Source organism: Vanellus vanellus (genome assembly GCF_965231255.1).
Source record: "Vanellus vanellus genome assembly, chromosome: 23".
Lineage (NCBI taxonomy): Eukaryota > Metazoa > Chordata > Aves > Charadriiformes > Charadriidae > Vanellus > Vanellus vanellus.
In genome coordinates, this window is record NC_138928.1 from 2,880,705 (window position 1) to 2,895,023 (window position 14,319).

Genomic DNA, 14,319 nt, shown 5'->3' on the forward strand with positions numbered 1-14,319 from the left:
ATCACTGCCCCCCTAACATGGGGCTCTTGCGATGGTTTTCTGGTCTGCCCAGTGTCCCGGCTGCTGGTTTGCCGGCAGACGGGCCCCTGGGGACCGGGGCAGCCGAGGGAGCATCCTCGGGGCACTGAAAATAAACCCCGCAGCACTATATGCAGGGAGTAACGCGACGCGAAATCTTAACACAGAAAACAAGAGCGTTTCCCCATCGAAAGCCTCCAACTTCTTCCTTTTTGCTACTAAGACTTAATTAGCCTCGTAGCCCATCTGGCAATTTGCAAGCCATTACCCAGCATTCTTCAGACCTTGAAATATTTAACATAATGAGGCCCTAATAGGGACTAATCCTTTCACAGAAACCATTTAATTCCAGGAAAATAATGCCACCCGCTTCGAAATATTCTTCGTTAGCGATTGAAAGTGGCAGTTAATAAAGAAATTGTCACGTAAAAAAGAAAAGGAAGGGAGAGCCTGCCCCGCCAGGAGCCAGGCACCCAGGACTTGCGCTGCACCAGCCAGCTCCAGTGTTTACAACAACTTGAATAATTCATCTGAGAACATCAAACTCACTGCTAAAAGCAAATTAACTACTTGTTCCTCGTTTGTACTCTATCTGGAGGTTTTACTCCCGCATCAGAAGCTGAAGGCGAGCAACACCACAGAGGAAAAGATTCTTAATAATTAAAATTTCATAGGGGGCTGACTGTATTCGCTTGAAGTTCCCAGGACTCGGCTGAAAGGATTTAAAGCCGGTCTTGGCACGGCTGCCCGAGTCAACCGCCCAGTAAAAAGGGATAAGCTGCAAAATGGAAATCAGCCAGGGTTTGCAGGAAATCTTTGTTAAATTATTTGACCTTTTAAAATTGAGAGGAATGAGTGAGGAGAGTGTCCCACCTCCGAAACCAGCAGAAGCCGATTTCCTACCCCAGCATCGGATGGGGAAGAAAAACATCCAGCCGGGAAAGGTATTAAAAAGCAACTCCTACCACATACACCGTAAAAATCACATTATGAGACACGTACAAGGAGCCTCTGCTTTCATCTTATAAACGACAAAATCCTGCATCAGACAGTTTGCAACTAAGTGTTGTTATTTACTGCAAATCAGCCCAGTCAATAAAAATTCCTGTTTCCGAGCCTCCAGCTCCTACCTCTCTGGGGACAAGCAGAAAGTTAATTGCCTTCGTTATTAAACTTCTGTGCTGAGAGAGGTCCGTCATCACGCTTGGCAGGCAGGGCCCGTCAGAGTAAAGGCGTTTTTATCTGCTAACTGCTGCAGTGACAGCAGCCCACCGATCCCACAAAGGTCAAAGATCCACCAGCAGAGGATCCCAAGCAGGGACCTACGGGGCATTATTCCATTTATATTCCTCGTACCATCTCCAGAGCAGCCCAGAAGTTGCATCAGACCACCCCGGCGTGCAGGGGATGCTGAAACCTCGCACAGAGCTGACGGCACCTGCCTGAACCACAGCGGTCCCAGTGGCCGAGCGGCCACCGGAGGGTTGGGACCAGCTGGGTGGGACACTGGGAGGCCAGAGCCCCCCGGGAAGAGCCGGGAGCGGCGGCGGGAGCGATCCCTGGTCCTGCACAGCTGCGGGCAGCGCTGGAGCCCGGCGAGGGCGCCCAGGGCTTCTGTGGGGGCAGGTCGCCCCAAATCCTCCCCCGGGGAAGAGGGAAGGTGCCACACAGAGCTGTAGGAACAGGAGACGGTAGAGGCAGAAGGGAGCGTGGCAAGAGCATCGCCTGTCGCCGGCAGTTCCTCTACTGAAGGTGCACAAACCACAGTAAACTCCACCTCTCTCGGGGAGCGCCGGCCCTGCCAGGCTACGGGGAGACAAGGGAACAACCTGCTTGCCATGGACGCCAGGAGGTACGGCCATATACTGCCACAGAATTTGACTTTTAGGGGTGCTTGGAGATTCCACGACATTCACAAGGACATTTATCCTGTTGCTCAGGTCATTTTTCCAAAGCGTAATTACATCCTGCCTTGAAGTACCCCTCCTGACGCTGCTCAGACGCGCGCTTCCTTGCCCCTCCATCCATGCCCCATCCAGTCCTCCCTTCTTTCTCCAGCTGCCCCCCACGTACCCCCACCACCGGCGCATGGCCGCTGTGTTTTCCGACCCCCCATCACCCGGCTCACAATACAGTTGTCAAGCACACATCCTCCTGGATATCACCGCCACAGTACCAAAGCGATGCCCCCGCTCCCTCTCCAAGGCAGGGTATTACATCAGCCCAAATGACTTCTCCAAAGGTTTACATCCATTTTTAGAAATTCTTTATTGGCAAGACTTGGGAGTCTACACTCAAAAAGCATTTCTTTAAGCCATGCAGGAAGAACCCTCCTGCAGCACCAAGAATTTCTGTCTTTGCAGTTCATCGTTCCATACAAACTCTCAGATTTTTTACACCATGCAGCTTTTAAGACACTGGTTATTAAAAAAACCACCTCACATTAAGCATTACTGTCTTGTCATCGTTAGGTTTCAGAGCCAACAGTGTCAATGCAATTAGGTACAGCTCATTAACGTCCTGTCTGCATGCTTAGAGTAAGGATACCTCCAACAAGAGGTCTACCACCTCCTTCATAGTCCAGAACACAGACTGCTCAGCGATTTCTTCAAAACACAAGTGAATTCAGTTCCCATTTCCGGAGTAAATTGGATAGTAAAGATTTAGGGGGCAGAGTAAATAAAATGTTATATCAAAATTATAGCGAACATACTACAACACTGGAATTAAACACGAAGACGAACGACCCTCACCCAACACAACCCTCATTTCTTCCTTTTGTCTAACCTACACCCCCCCGAGCCGGTTCGGCTGGGCTGCAGAACCCAGACCTGCCCAGCGGCTCACACGGGGTATCGATAACGAGCCAAGGTTTGGCCAAGACATTCGTTAGAGCCCGTAGGTCCCACCCAGCGACTTACCAGGAAGCGGACATCATCAAAGCCGTTCAAAAGCAGCTTACTCTCGTATTGCTGCAGGCCAATGGACTCCAGCCACTCCCCGACACTCTGCTCCAGCATCCGCGAACCTGACGAGAGAGGAATCGGCAGACGCTTGAAAAGGGAAAAACCGTTAAGGCGGTAGCAGCGGCACTCTGAGGAAGACAGATGGCATTGCCACATCATAGTCATTACCATAAAGAAACTCAAAAAATTATGCTCAGAGTACAACAAATCAGCTGGCAGACAATTCCTCTTGTGTGCACAGACCATGGACAACGAGCTTCCAGCGCCTCTGTGGCTCCGGGTTTAATTTGTATCCCAGTTAACACTCAGAAAAAGAAACACCTTTGCCCGGGCAAACTGTTTAGAAGCGCTCCTGGGACCACGACATCTCATGCACTGCTTTCAGGGCGCAGGCGAGTTTCTTGCCAGGCAAACACATGAAGCCCAACCCCACGGGGACGCGGATCCACTCCTTGGCTCGTCTGGAAGGGGGCGGGAGGAGGGCAGCCGGCTTTCCCCCGAGGCATTCCCAGCCAGCCGTGGGCGCGAGGGAAGGCAGCGGAGCCGCTCACAAACGCGCAGGGCTGCGCGGGTCCTCTGGTCCGTGCAACTTCGGATGCACGACCCCGCGCAGCGGGCCAGCGGAGGGGACCAGGCGCATCAGCACAAAGCAGCTAGAGAGAAAATACCTCTTCATGCAGCCGAGACACACAACAGACACGACGGACTTTGAGAAAAGCAGCAGAAGCCAGGCTAGAGCAGCTGTCCACAGGAAGACATGCAAGACAAAGAAAGCACACAAACTGCAGCAGAAGAAAAGAAGGGCTTATACTTTTTTTCCCCAAGCAGTCCTGAAAGAGGCAAACCATGGTAAGGGCTTTTCCTCTCCGTTACGGTGTTAAGAGGAGCAGAGGTGCGAGTGACCCCGAGCACGAGCCTGAGAGTCCCGGCACTGTCATTTTACCAGCCACGCGGACGCACGGCATTTCAGCACGCTGCTCGCACCGGGCTGGCTGCACCGGAGAGTCTGACTACACCCCTGCCCGGGGTGACAGCAGGAGAGACAGAGGAATCAGTACGGTTTTCACCCGACACATTCAGTCCTGCCCGGTGTTTGGTGCGCGCTTCTATCGGCCCTTCCTTCATTTTCTTCAGCTAAGCGCATCCGAGCCCCTCGCTCAAACGGGGAGCGGCTCTGCAGGAGGAGGCATTTTAGTTCCTTGCCCCCAAACCACGTCAAAACAAAAAGAAACCAAACGCAAGCAACACTCTCTCCTCTTCCTGCAGCAGCTCAAGTCTGAGACGTGCCCTGGCACCTCCTCTCAGCCTCCGATAAAGGAGATTCTTCCCAACACCCTACGGAAGCCGTGCAGACACGCTCTCCCTTCCCTCAGCCCTGGGAAGAGTCCAGTGACTTGTTACTCTCCTCTAGAAAAGCTCGAGACCTGAAATACGACCAAAAAAAGTTCAGAGATCTCCTTTTCATCAGGGAATTTGCTAAGCAAGACAGGCAGGATTTTTCAGGCTTCTTCGCACATCGCTTTCAAGGGTATACGCAAATAAAAAGATGATGAGGAAAACCAGGTTTGCTTTCTCGGAACCTTCAGGTCAGCTGAAGCTGTTTGGTACCTTCCAAGCCATCCTTCCCACCCCCACCCCCGCTGCAATGGCTGCACGAGGCAGAGCCCACGCTGTTATCTGGGAATTCTTGGGCTACAGGATCCGGCCGCTCTGGTCCACGGGAGAGCTCCTCTGCCAGGCGAGCCGCGCTCGGCGCGTTCCGGAGAGCTGCCCCGTCTTTCTAGTGCACACTGCAGCACGAGAAACACCGAGAGCACAAAAGGTTTCCGTCTCCCTCCCCTAACACAGCCTGTGCAGAAGGGCAGCGTCTAAACCTGGGATTTATGCAACAAGCTCCCGCTCGCCCGGGGTCTCCGTCCTTCCCTTCTCCGTCCTTCCCCGGATCCTTGCTGCTCCGCCGGCCGCCGCGTCCCCTCACCAAGCCATCGCGCGTCCTTGCAGAGCGCTGCAGCGGCGGGCTTTGTCTGAAGGCAGCGAGCTCCAGGCTTGCCGTTCCACTCTCAGTCCTGTCTCCTGCTCTCGCATCGCCTGTCCCTCCCTTCGCTTCATCCTCTCACCCCTCCCAGCTCTTCCATCCGCCGCACGACAGCGAGCAGCCTTCGCAGCAGAAGCTGCGGGAGAGGGGAGGGAGACGGCAGCTTTATAACTCTCTAGTGGAAATTACTGACTTCTCAATATTTACTCAGTGATGGACTGCACGGCTCGGGTTTTCAGCAAGAAATGACGTTACAGGTCTGCTTTGACAGTTCCAAGTGATTTGTGGCTGGCTCAGAATTAATTTAGCGGGAGAGAGGTGAGGAGACTGCTCGCTGCCTACTACAGCGGTGCTGGAAGCAGCCGGGGTATTGGCAGAGGGAATGAAACCACAGCAGTGCCTTCCTCCGAGCTCCTGAATCTCGTTTTTAAAAAATTATTTACCCTCCTCAGGCTTTTGTACACTCGTAAATGTATTTCTGCTTTTAAAGGGGAAACCTACAGTGACACCAAGTGCAGGTTTTCTGGTTTTGAAACCACTTCAAATCAAGACAAAATGAAGGGGGGGGATTTGGAGGGAAAGGAACGGAGGGGTCTACTTTAAAAAGAAAAGGAGGAGAAAAGACACCCCCAAACATCCTAGGCTGAAAATACGGAGCTCCAAAATACACGGAATATTTGCACGTTACGAGGATGACACAGGAGCAAATCCCAGTCCCTGTGCCCCCCAGCAAGTGCCCGATCTCAACTTCTGCCTAAAACAAACTCCTAATTCTCAGCTCCATCCTTCTCCTTATGCTCCACGTTTTAGGAATCCTACCTTTAAAAGGTCCGCGGACGGCAGCGGGGAAACATCACTAGAGCGTAGTTAGGAATAACTAGAGTATTTAAAAGTTGCATAAAAAAAAAAAGCAAGGCAAGCAATGCAGTTCCTCCTGCAAGACATTTTTCAAGTAAGACAGCGCGCTTCAAGGAAAACGGGAAAGGGAGAGGGCCACCAGGGCTCGGAAAGCTCCTTTTACAGGTTATTGCTTCAATAATGACCTTTAGTGTAAAGTTTGAGGCTGTTTGGAGGAAGAAATAACTAGGTGGGCCACGCCGGACAAAAAGCATCACCGCGTTTGCTCACGGAAACTGGTGAATGCGTAACATAACCCGGTGTGGCCTGAAGACACGCGACCGAGCTTCTCCGGGAAGCAAAAACTGCAAGTCCAGGCAGGCGTTGATGAAACCACTGTCCACACACAAAGTGAGCAGGCAAGGCAACCCAGTCAGGCAGTTACTGCCAGGGCTGGGGATGATCATCAGCTTCAATCCATTGAGGGGGGCTGTGAACTCCGGCAGTGCATTAGGCAAGATGGACCGGCACGGAGAATGCAGTCATTAATGCCATCAGATGCAAGAAATACCGCCAGCATCCGACTTTACTGGAACTAAGATCAATTAGCCAAATGCAGATTGCTAACAAATTTCTCCCTCTTTTGTCAAGTAAAACACCGAGCGCGTTCCTCATGTCTCCCGTCAGCCGCAGAGTTAACCCCCCGAGCCCCAAATGCGTTCCCCGGGCAGTGCAGCACGCCTCCTGCCTGCAGCCCGCTGATTTATCGAGCGGAGACCACTCATCTCCTTTATTTTTGGGGCACAGAAACACTGCCTGACAAATCGCCGTAACCCAGCGCGCCACACGCAGGTGTCTTGTCCGAGGCCAGCAGCGAGGCGAGACACTGCAGCGCAACGGGGTTGAGCTTCTGCTGCGAGACCCGGACTCCCCGAACCCTCTGGAAGGAAGGGATGCTCAGAAGTGGGCTGCTGGAGCTGGAGAAATGCATGACTGCAAAACACACGTGCAGAGAGACACAGACTGAATACAAACATCTGTTCCCAGGCCAAAAAACCACCACCCTTTAAGGCAGAGGTTAGATGGGATCTGGTATCCTTTAAGAGATTCCTTAATTCCCCAACCACTGAAAAGCACTTACCACCACGGATCGGTAATAGACTCCTCCTTTCCTCCCGCCTATACCACCCCATCCTCGGGAAATACATTTGGAAGATTTTCTTACAAGCTCTGCCAGGAAACGAGAGGGTCGAACCTCTGTTGGCCAAGAAACAGATTCAAGCTCCAAATTCTGTAAAGATGCCAGGATGGATGGAATTGTCTTATCATCCGGGGGCCTCAGAAATGTAATGTGCTCATCCACGACATGGAAGTTTTGGTACCCCGTTTTACGGGGAAAAGCCTGATGGTACAGAAACCAGCCGTTTGCACAGATTTGTATGGGAAGTCAGGCACAGCAGGAACCCGAAACCGAGCGTCTCAGGGCCTGGGCTTGTTCCCGCACGACTCCAAGGGTCCCCGCTCTCCCCAGACCCAAGTCAGTTCTATGGAAAAACTGCTTGCGTAAGCAGACTCCACACATACAGATCTCTGCAGGAACTGCCAAGCAAGGCGTTTTACCTTTCCAGCCGAATTAACAATTCCAGACACCAAACTAGTCAGGAGCCCCACGTATCCTCCAAGCTCACCCGTTTTGGGGGATGTGAGAGCATTTGGAAAGTTCCCTGCGGCTCCCTGCACGTTTGTGATATGACCCGAAGCAGTAAAACAGCCCTTGGGGCGTCCTGAGGAGCAAAAGCTAAACGCTGCTAGAACAGGAAAACGTGAGGGTACACACAGCCCGGGACAGCCTTCATCCTCCCGGCCCGGGGCTGGCAAAGCACTGCCCGCTCTCGGGCTAGCAGCGCTCATAGGAAAGGACAGAGAAACAGGGAATATGCACAGCAGCTGATGTGCATACGAGGCATCCCAAACCAAGCGTAACGCAGCGCAGCCCGCAGGAAAACACGGGGCTTAAGGACGAGGCAGCTCCTGGGGCCGCCTGCTTCCAGCCACGGGTGTCCATTTTGCTGAAAACTCCCTGCACAACGGCAGCTTTTGCTGAAGCGCTGGCTCCTCCTCTCCCCTCCATGTTAGACCTCTCCACTAACGATATCGATCCATCACACGAGCTGCTACAGCTACGGACCGGCTCAGGGAGGGGAGGGCTTGTCGCAGAGCAGGATGCTGAAAGCAGTTGCCATCACATTAGACCCAAACCCACGCGCTGTTTCGCATCCCTCTGCAAAGGCATTTGACCCCCAAAATCCTAAGCCCTAATCAGTACGTAGTATCCAGGGCAGGCACAGGTTAAACTCATGGGAAGGCACGGTGGATTCCTCCTCACCAAAGCGAAAACCCAAGTGACAAATGGATACGGGATAAGCTTTATTATGGGAAGCGTGAGCTGCGTGCACGGGTACGTATTAGCATCTCATCAAGAGGAGACGCTGCCCACCCGGCGCGGTTCAGATGCAGCAGTTTGGAGGTGAAGGATTTAAAAGGACAGAATCCCTCGCGGTGGCAGCTCTCCAGCATCCTCCATCACGCCGCAGCAAAGGCAAAGGAGCTCTTGAGTTCTGCTTTTGTCTTCGCTCCTGATTTAGAAGGCAGAGAAGGGAATTGATGCTTAAAGAACAAGGGGGGGGAAGCACCTGTCCTGCAAGCAGCCTCGGTTAGTGGATCTCGGTACCTCCAGGAATACTCAGACAAAGCCTAGCATCACCCACGCTGAGGCACATGGCAGATTCACCACATCCAAAGAGCACGGCCACCACGACCCCCATGCTGACCCACAACTGGCAGCACCCCAGTCCTGCCCCCAGCACAGCCGCTGCCCCGACCGAAGTGGCCGGGGAGGACGATCCTCCCCCCGCGGAGAAATCCAAGAGGCATCGGGAGATGGCCGTGTCCCCAAACAGGCAGGACTGTTCCCAGCTATTGGGATGGTGGCACCTGGTCAGCGAGAAGGACGGCACTGCCGCAGCTGAACTGGTCTCACCATCAGAAAGTGTTTCCTACGACAACAATTCCAAGATGTAGATTTTCTAAAACGCTTGAGCAGCACATGATATTTAGGCACCTTTGGTCCCCAGACAGCAGAGTTCATCGGCATCCGTTTAATCACGCCCTGTACGCTGTGTCTGGCTACAAACAGCTCCGTTTCAAAAGGCACCATTAAAGCCAAGCAATTATCTCCTTCGCCGGTCAGGGACTCGGCTCCGTGCGGGAGACAGCGCTCCCGAGGACCCACGGCTCTGCCTGCAGCAGCGGGGAGGACGGGTTCCTCCAACTGCTGGTTTCCAGAATAAAGCTGCATCCCCAGAAGAAAAGAATTAAAATAAACCTCCCGAGCAGCTCGGAAAGGTAGAAGCGTTGAGACAGTCGGCTGGGAAAGGGGTAGGTGATTCCCCGGCTCTGCAAACAGCACGGAGACACACCTAGGGACGTCTGCACCGCTATCAAAGCCCCGTTCCTCTACTAGTTCCACCTCCCCTTCACTCCTACTTTCCTCCGAAGAAGGCATAAAAAGTATAGGAAAAAAGGGGTAAAACGACAAAAGGATCCCGCAGAGCCAAGGGCGCCACTGCAGGAGCAACGGAGGAAGATTTTTAACTGAGATTTGTTTCTCTCCGCCGCTGCAGTCTGCATCCTGAACACAAACTGGGCACAGGGTTCGCTGTTCCCCACGTCCCAGCCGCCTCTACTTACGACATTTACGGAAACAAAGTGTTTTAACCCAGGATCATCTCCCGCCGCTCTGATGCTGCATTGCGGAGATAAGAGTTATAATAGTTGCAAACACGGCTGGGGAAGACGGTGCTCTGTTTGAGGAAAATCAATGCACTAAATGACACTACGATTCCTTCTTCATCTTGTTTTATGGAAATTAGAAAAAGCGAAGACAAAACACACAACTAAATTGTCTCACGCACTATTTATAAAGTTTTGCTGTAAAATTAATAAAACTACATACTTCAAGGTCATAGAAGCAGGTAGGTGAAATATATAGAATTAAGAAATTGTGATGAGTTTTATCTGCTTTGAAGCAATGATAGGGCATCTGGAGCTTTACAGGTGGAGAGTTGGAGAAGAAACGTTAAAATATTCCGGCAAAGAAGGGTTTATGGGCTGCTTTTGCTGGAAAAAAAAAATCGCTGCAATACTCCAGCTACTCCGGACGGCTTGTTTTAGAGGCTGGGTGGCAGAAACCACTCTTTACGCCTTCTTCTATTGCAACCAACCTCAAACCCGGCCCTTGGTAAGCCCCAGTTAAGACACACTGCCCGAGCAGGACCCTTCGCCCCGCACAGGCTTTGCTCAAGCGTTCCTGGTCCCCAAGAAACATTCCTTAACCTGTGAAATACAAACAGCCCCTAAAGGGCACCGTCTCACACAACCCGACGTACACTGAACCCCCCTCTCCCCCCGAGACCCACCGGCAGCCGGACAGCACCTCCGAGCCCACAGCTCCCTCCGTGCCCGCGGAGCAGCTCTATTTCCAAACGTGCCCAGCAGCGAGCGTGCAGCCGGGGTGGGTGAACTGCCGTGGAGATAACATGGATATTTGGTGTTTTGGCTACAGTCACCCCGATGTCCAACTCTAAATACAAAATTCCCACCCCGTCCTCCCGGGGCCGAAAGGATTTTGAGAGCCTTTAAGAATAAAATACTAGAGCGTGGAGGGCTGCGGAGAGGTTGCGCTCCTTTCCAAAGGGACAGACCCGCACTTACACAACGAAAAAAAGCCTAAAAAAAAAAAAGCACATCTTGCTGCTGCATTATGTATTTGAAACAAAAGCAAGATTGTTGTGGGGATTGCGAGACCAGCCAGAAGACAAATATGCAGCGGCTCCGTTACAGATTGACCGCTTAAAGAAAATTTTGCTGCTATCCACCAGAGAAGAAGAGAAACTTGAGACAAACATATTCTGAAAGGCCGGAGAGAACTGTAAGCAAGCAGTTCAACTTTCTCAGAGGCTACGTCGAGAACAACAGTAACTGTAGGAGCCAGCATCAGTAGAAGTTTCTGTCCCTAGGATACTGGCTGCAGTCCTGACACCATCTTTCAGCTGCAAATTCAATTTTTTTCGTACGTGCAGAAAACCTGACCTTCCCCCTGCACGTCGAGCAAAGCCTAGTTGTGAAGTTTTAAGTATGAGAACGCAGCGGTTGTGGGGCCGTGGGAGCAGGGGCACCGCGCCAGCCACGCCGGAGCCGCTCTTACTGCCGCGAGCTTGCCAGAAGCGCACGAGAAGCGTCCCAGACCCCTCACGCAAACCAGCAGCTCTCATCTCCGCCTAAAGGGAGCCATGGAAGGACTATAAGGAGTCGCTTCAGCTATCGGAAGGCACCAATAAAAACTCCACAATTCTCAGCAATAAGCTTTTGTTTAAACTTATTCAAAGATGCAAAACATCGCCTCAAAATTCACCGTATCCTAAACAGTAACACTAAGCCCCACAATTTATAAACGGGCAGTTCCAACAAGAAACCAGACCCCCTACACACACCCACTGCTGTCACTGGGTGAGTATTAATCAACCCTGGGGTAACTGGGGTTCCCCCCCCTTTCCCAGCCATAACGCTGGTCCCATTTCCCCCGAAAGCCTGCAGGGAGCAGGACGGCCGCGTTCTATAAAATTAAATTAATCTACCTAAGGGAGTACTGAATTAAAAACGCTGGTAGCGGTACTCAGCATTACGCTGGGAAGCCGAGGTCTGCTCCTGCTGTGCCAGAGCTTTCCCTTCCCTTCCGGGAGCCGCAGCAGGGTCGGGAGCTGGGCAGGCAGGAGCCGGCACCTTCTTTTTGTACAGAGCACAACCAAGACGGACACACGCGAGCCGGGTACGCTACCTGAGATCCTCTGCTGCTCCTGAGAAAAGTCAATGCCTTCGCCGATGGAACTCATGATTTTCTCAATCTGAAAATACAAAAAAAAAAATAAAAAAAAAAAAAAAAAAAGCACATGCTGCATTATTCATAAAGCCCGAGGAAAAGGTAAAGGCAGCCCCGGGGTTTCACCCGCCACGTGACTGCCGAAGAAATCCAGGAAAGGACGTTAAGATACCTCCGACCCAGAAAAGGTACCCTTAACACCTTGCCTGGAAAAGCCTTCGTAAGGATGGACGAGTCAGAAGGGATGGGGAGCGGTTGGGACTCCACAGAGCCTCCCTTCCACGGCTCGCCAGTGCCCGAAAGTACACAGCTCCAACGAAACCATCCCCCTGGAGCACAAAACCGGGGAGAAGGAAAGGAACCCCGAACTCCTCGGCTCACCCTGCACAAACATGCAGCCCCACCTCCACCAGCGGCAAAGCCCGACAGGCGCAGCTCGCTCACTCTTTCGCAGCGTGCAAAGTAAACTTGGCGTCACCTCAGCCTGGGGTTCGTTGGGTATTTTTGGTGGGTTTTTTTTTTTTGTTTGGTTGGTTTTTTTTGTTTGTTTGTTTTGTTTTTTTAAACTGTCACATTTCCCAAGACTGTGCACGGACGCTGTGCTCCTCACCGCTTCCACTGAGAGCAGAGATGCTTAGAAAGAGTTTGAAAATAGGTCCAAGTTTGCAAAAGCGGCAGCATCATGGGGGCAAATGCCTTAAGTACCCAGGAGAGAGAGCTAAAGACAATTTCATCCCCTGATTTTTAAGCGATTCACAGTCAATAGCTCAAGGCAAACCTCATGCAATTAAGGAAAAAGGTAAAAACCACTGCCTGAGACGGTGTCTTTTCAAGTCCACTTAAGAGTTGTGTATAAATGACTGCATTTGCGACAAAAAAAAAAGTTAATACAAGTTGTAATTTTCATACAACCTACAGGATACTTTCTTAAATGAGAATAGAAACTTTTCAAAAACAATCCTTGAGCAGAATTTTTAAGTCGAGACTTTCTAATACAGCACTGCAGAGGGAAAACTGACTGTGACAATTACTAGATTAATTCTGTTAAGATGAAAGACGTGATAAATTGCACCTCAGTCAGTCAATTCCGAATTTTCAATAATCTAAAGCACTAAAGCCCACTATTTTCCAAGGAGCAATGAGACACCGAAGAGGCTCAGGTCTGGCTGCTTACCCCAGTCTTCAATCTATAACCGAGCAGGAAATAAAAAAAAAAAAAAAAAAAAAATTAAAAAGAGCCCCCAGTGAGAGATTCCCGAACAGAAATCTCCCAAGAAAATGTTCCTACAAGGCACTTCAGAGCAGTTGCTACTGAATGCGAAGCTGATACATTGAGTGGCAACAGAGAGCTGGGGGGAAATAAACTTCAACTCTTACACTACTTTTTTCTGGTGGTTTTTTTTTTTTTTTTTTTTTTTTTTTGGTCTTTTAAGGACAGATTTAGGGAAGGAGTCCAAGTTTTCCTGGATCTAGTCCCCCAGGCAGGCGCCTTCGCAGTGCCTGCATCCCGGCACGATGCTCTGCTCGGAGCAGCTGCAGGAGCTCCCCAAAGTGCCCGGCCGGCGAGCGGAGCTGCTGGAAACGCCACGGGGAGCTGGGAGCTCCACTTCCCATCAAAATCGACAGCAATTTGAAGCTGAACTCCACTAGAGAGGGTTGGTTGTGGTTTTTTTTTGGTGAAACAAAAAAACCCAGACAGTCTTAAAAGGCTCCTGCCAAGTCAGATCTTCAATGAAGTCCTTCTTGTTGGTGGGGAGCAGACCTGCAGTGCACTGGGAGCATTAAATCTCAGCAGGGAGAAGGCATTCACGCCATCTACAGAAGAGTCATTAAAGGATACGAATCCTCTGCCCCTGGAAAACCATGAGGATGAGCACTGCTGCTGGGCTGGAAATACAGCTAGTGCTAGGTTACTGGGAGCTTGGAAGACCAGCCTGAAAAAAACCCCAATAACGAGAATTCAAACATGCATGGAAGAAAAGTGAAGTATGTCCTAAAAAGAGCTTTCAGCTAAAGCTGTGAAGCCGCTGGCTGTGTGGCTCCTGCCACGGACACGCTGCCCGCACGCCCTCCGGCAACAATGCTCATCGCTCCTCTGCCCCCGGACCCAACCTGAGCTCGAGCGCGACCTTTGCCAAAAGCCCTGGGAGGCAGCCGAGCCCCGCGCCGGGCTCGCCACGGGGCTGCCGGGGCCGGGCAAGGCTTGGGCAAAGCCCGGACACCGCCAAACGCCGAGCCGAGGGGCAGCGGGGCGGGAGGACGAGCGATCAGATCCCGAGTGTCATAGGAGGGTAAAAACGCCAAAGGAGAATGGATACGATAGCCCGGGACGTGAAAGCTTTTACTTACAGAAGACGAGTCATTCAGAACTTTAATCAAAACCCACGAGCTAACTGTACCAGAAATGGAATTTTGTGTTTTATGCTCAAGTTTAAAAAGATGCACTGAAAAAAAAAAATATATATAAACAAAATGAGGCCACGGAAAAGGCAAAAATAACCCAATTGCAAGTGGACAGAGGCAGC

General features: G+C 51.5%; 1 protein-coding gene across 1 annotated transcript in view; it reads right to left on the bottom strand.

The window, feature by feature from the left end:
* Window positions 1–14,319, bottom strand: part of ANKS1A (ankyrin repeat and sterile alpha motif domain containing 1A) — a 106,726-nt gene that overhangs the window by 21,583 nt on the left and 70,824 nt on the right. The window contains exons 12-13 of the mRNA XM_082494592.1: window positions 11,753–11,819; window positions 2,940–3,046 (exon numbers count right to left, since the gene is read on the bottom strand). Coding sequence (XP_082350718.1) covers window positions 2,940–3,046; window positions 11,753–11,819 — 174 coding nt within the window. The remainder of the gene's footprint in view (window positions 1–2,939; window positions 3,047–11,752; window positions 11,820–14,319) is intronic.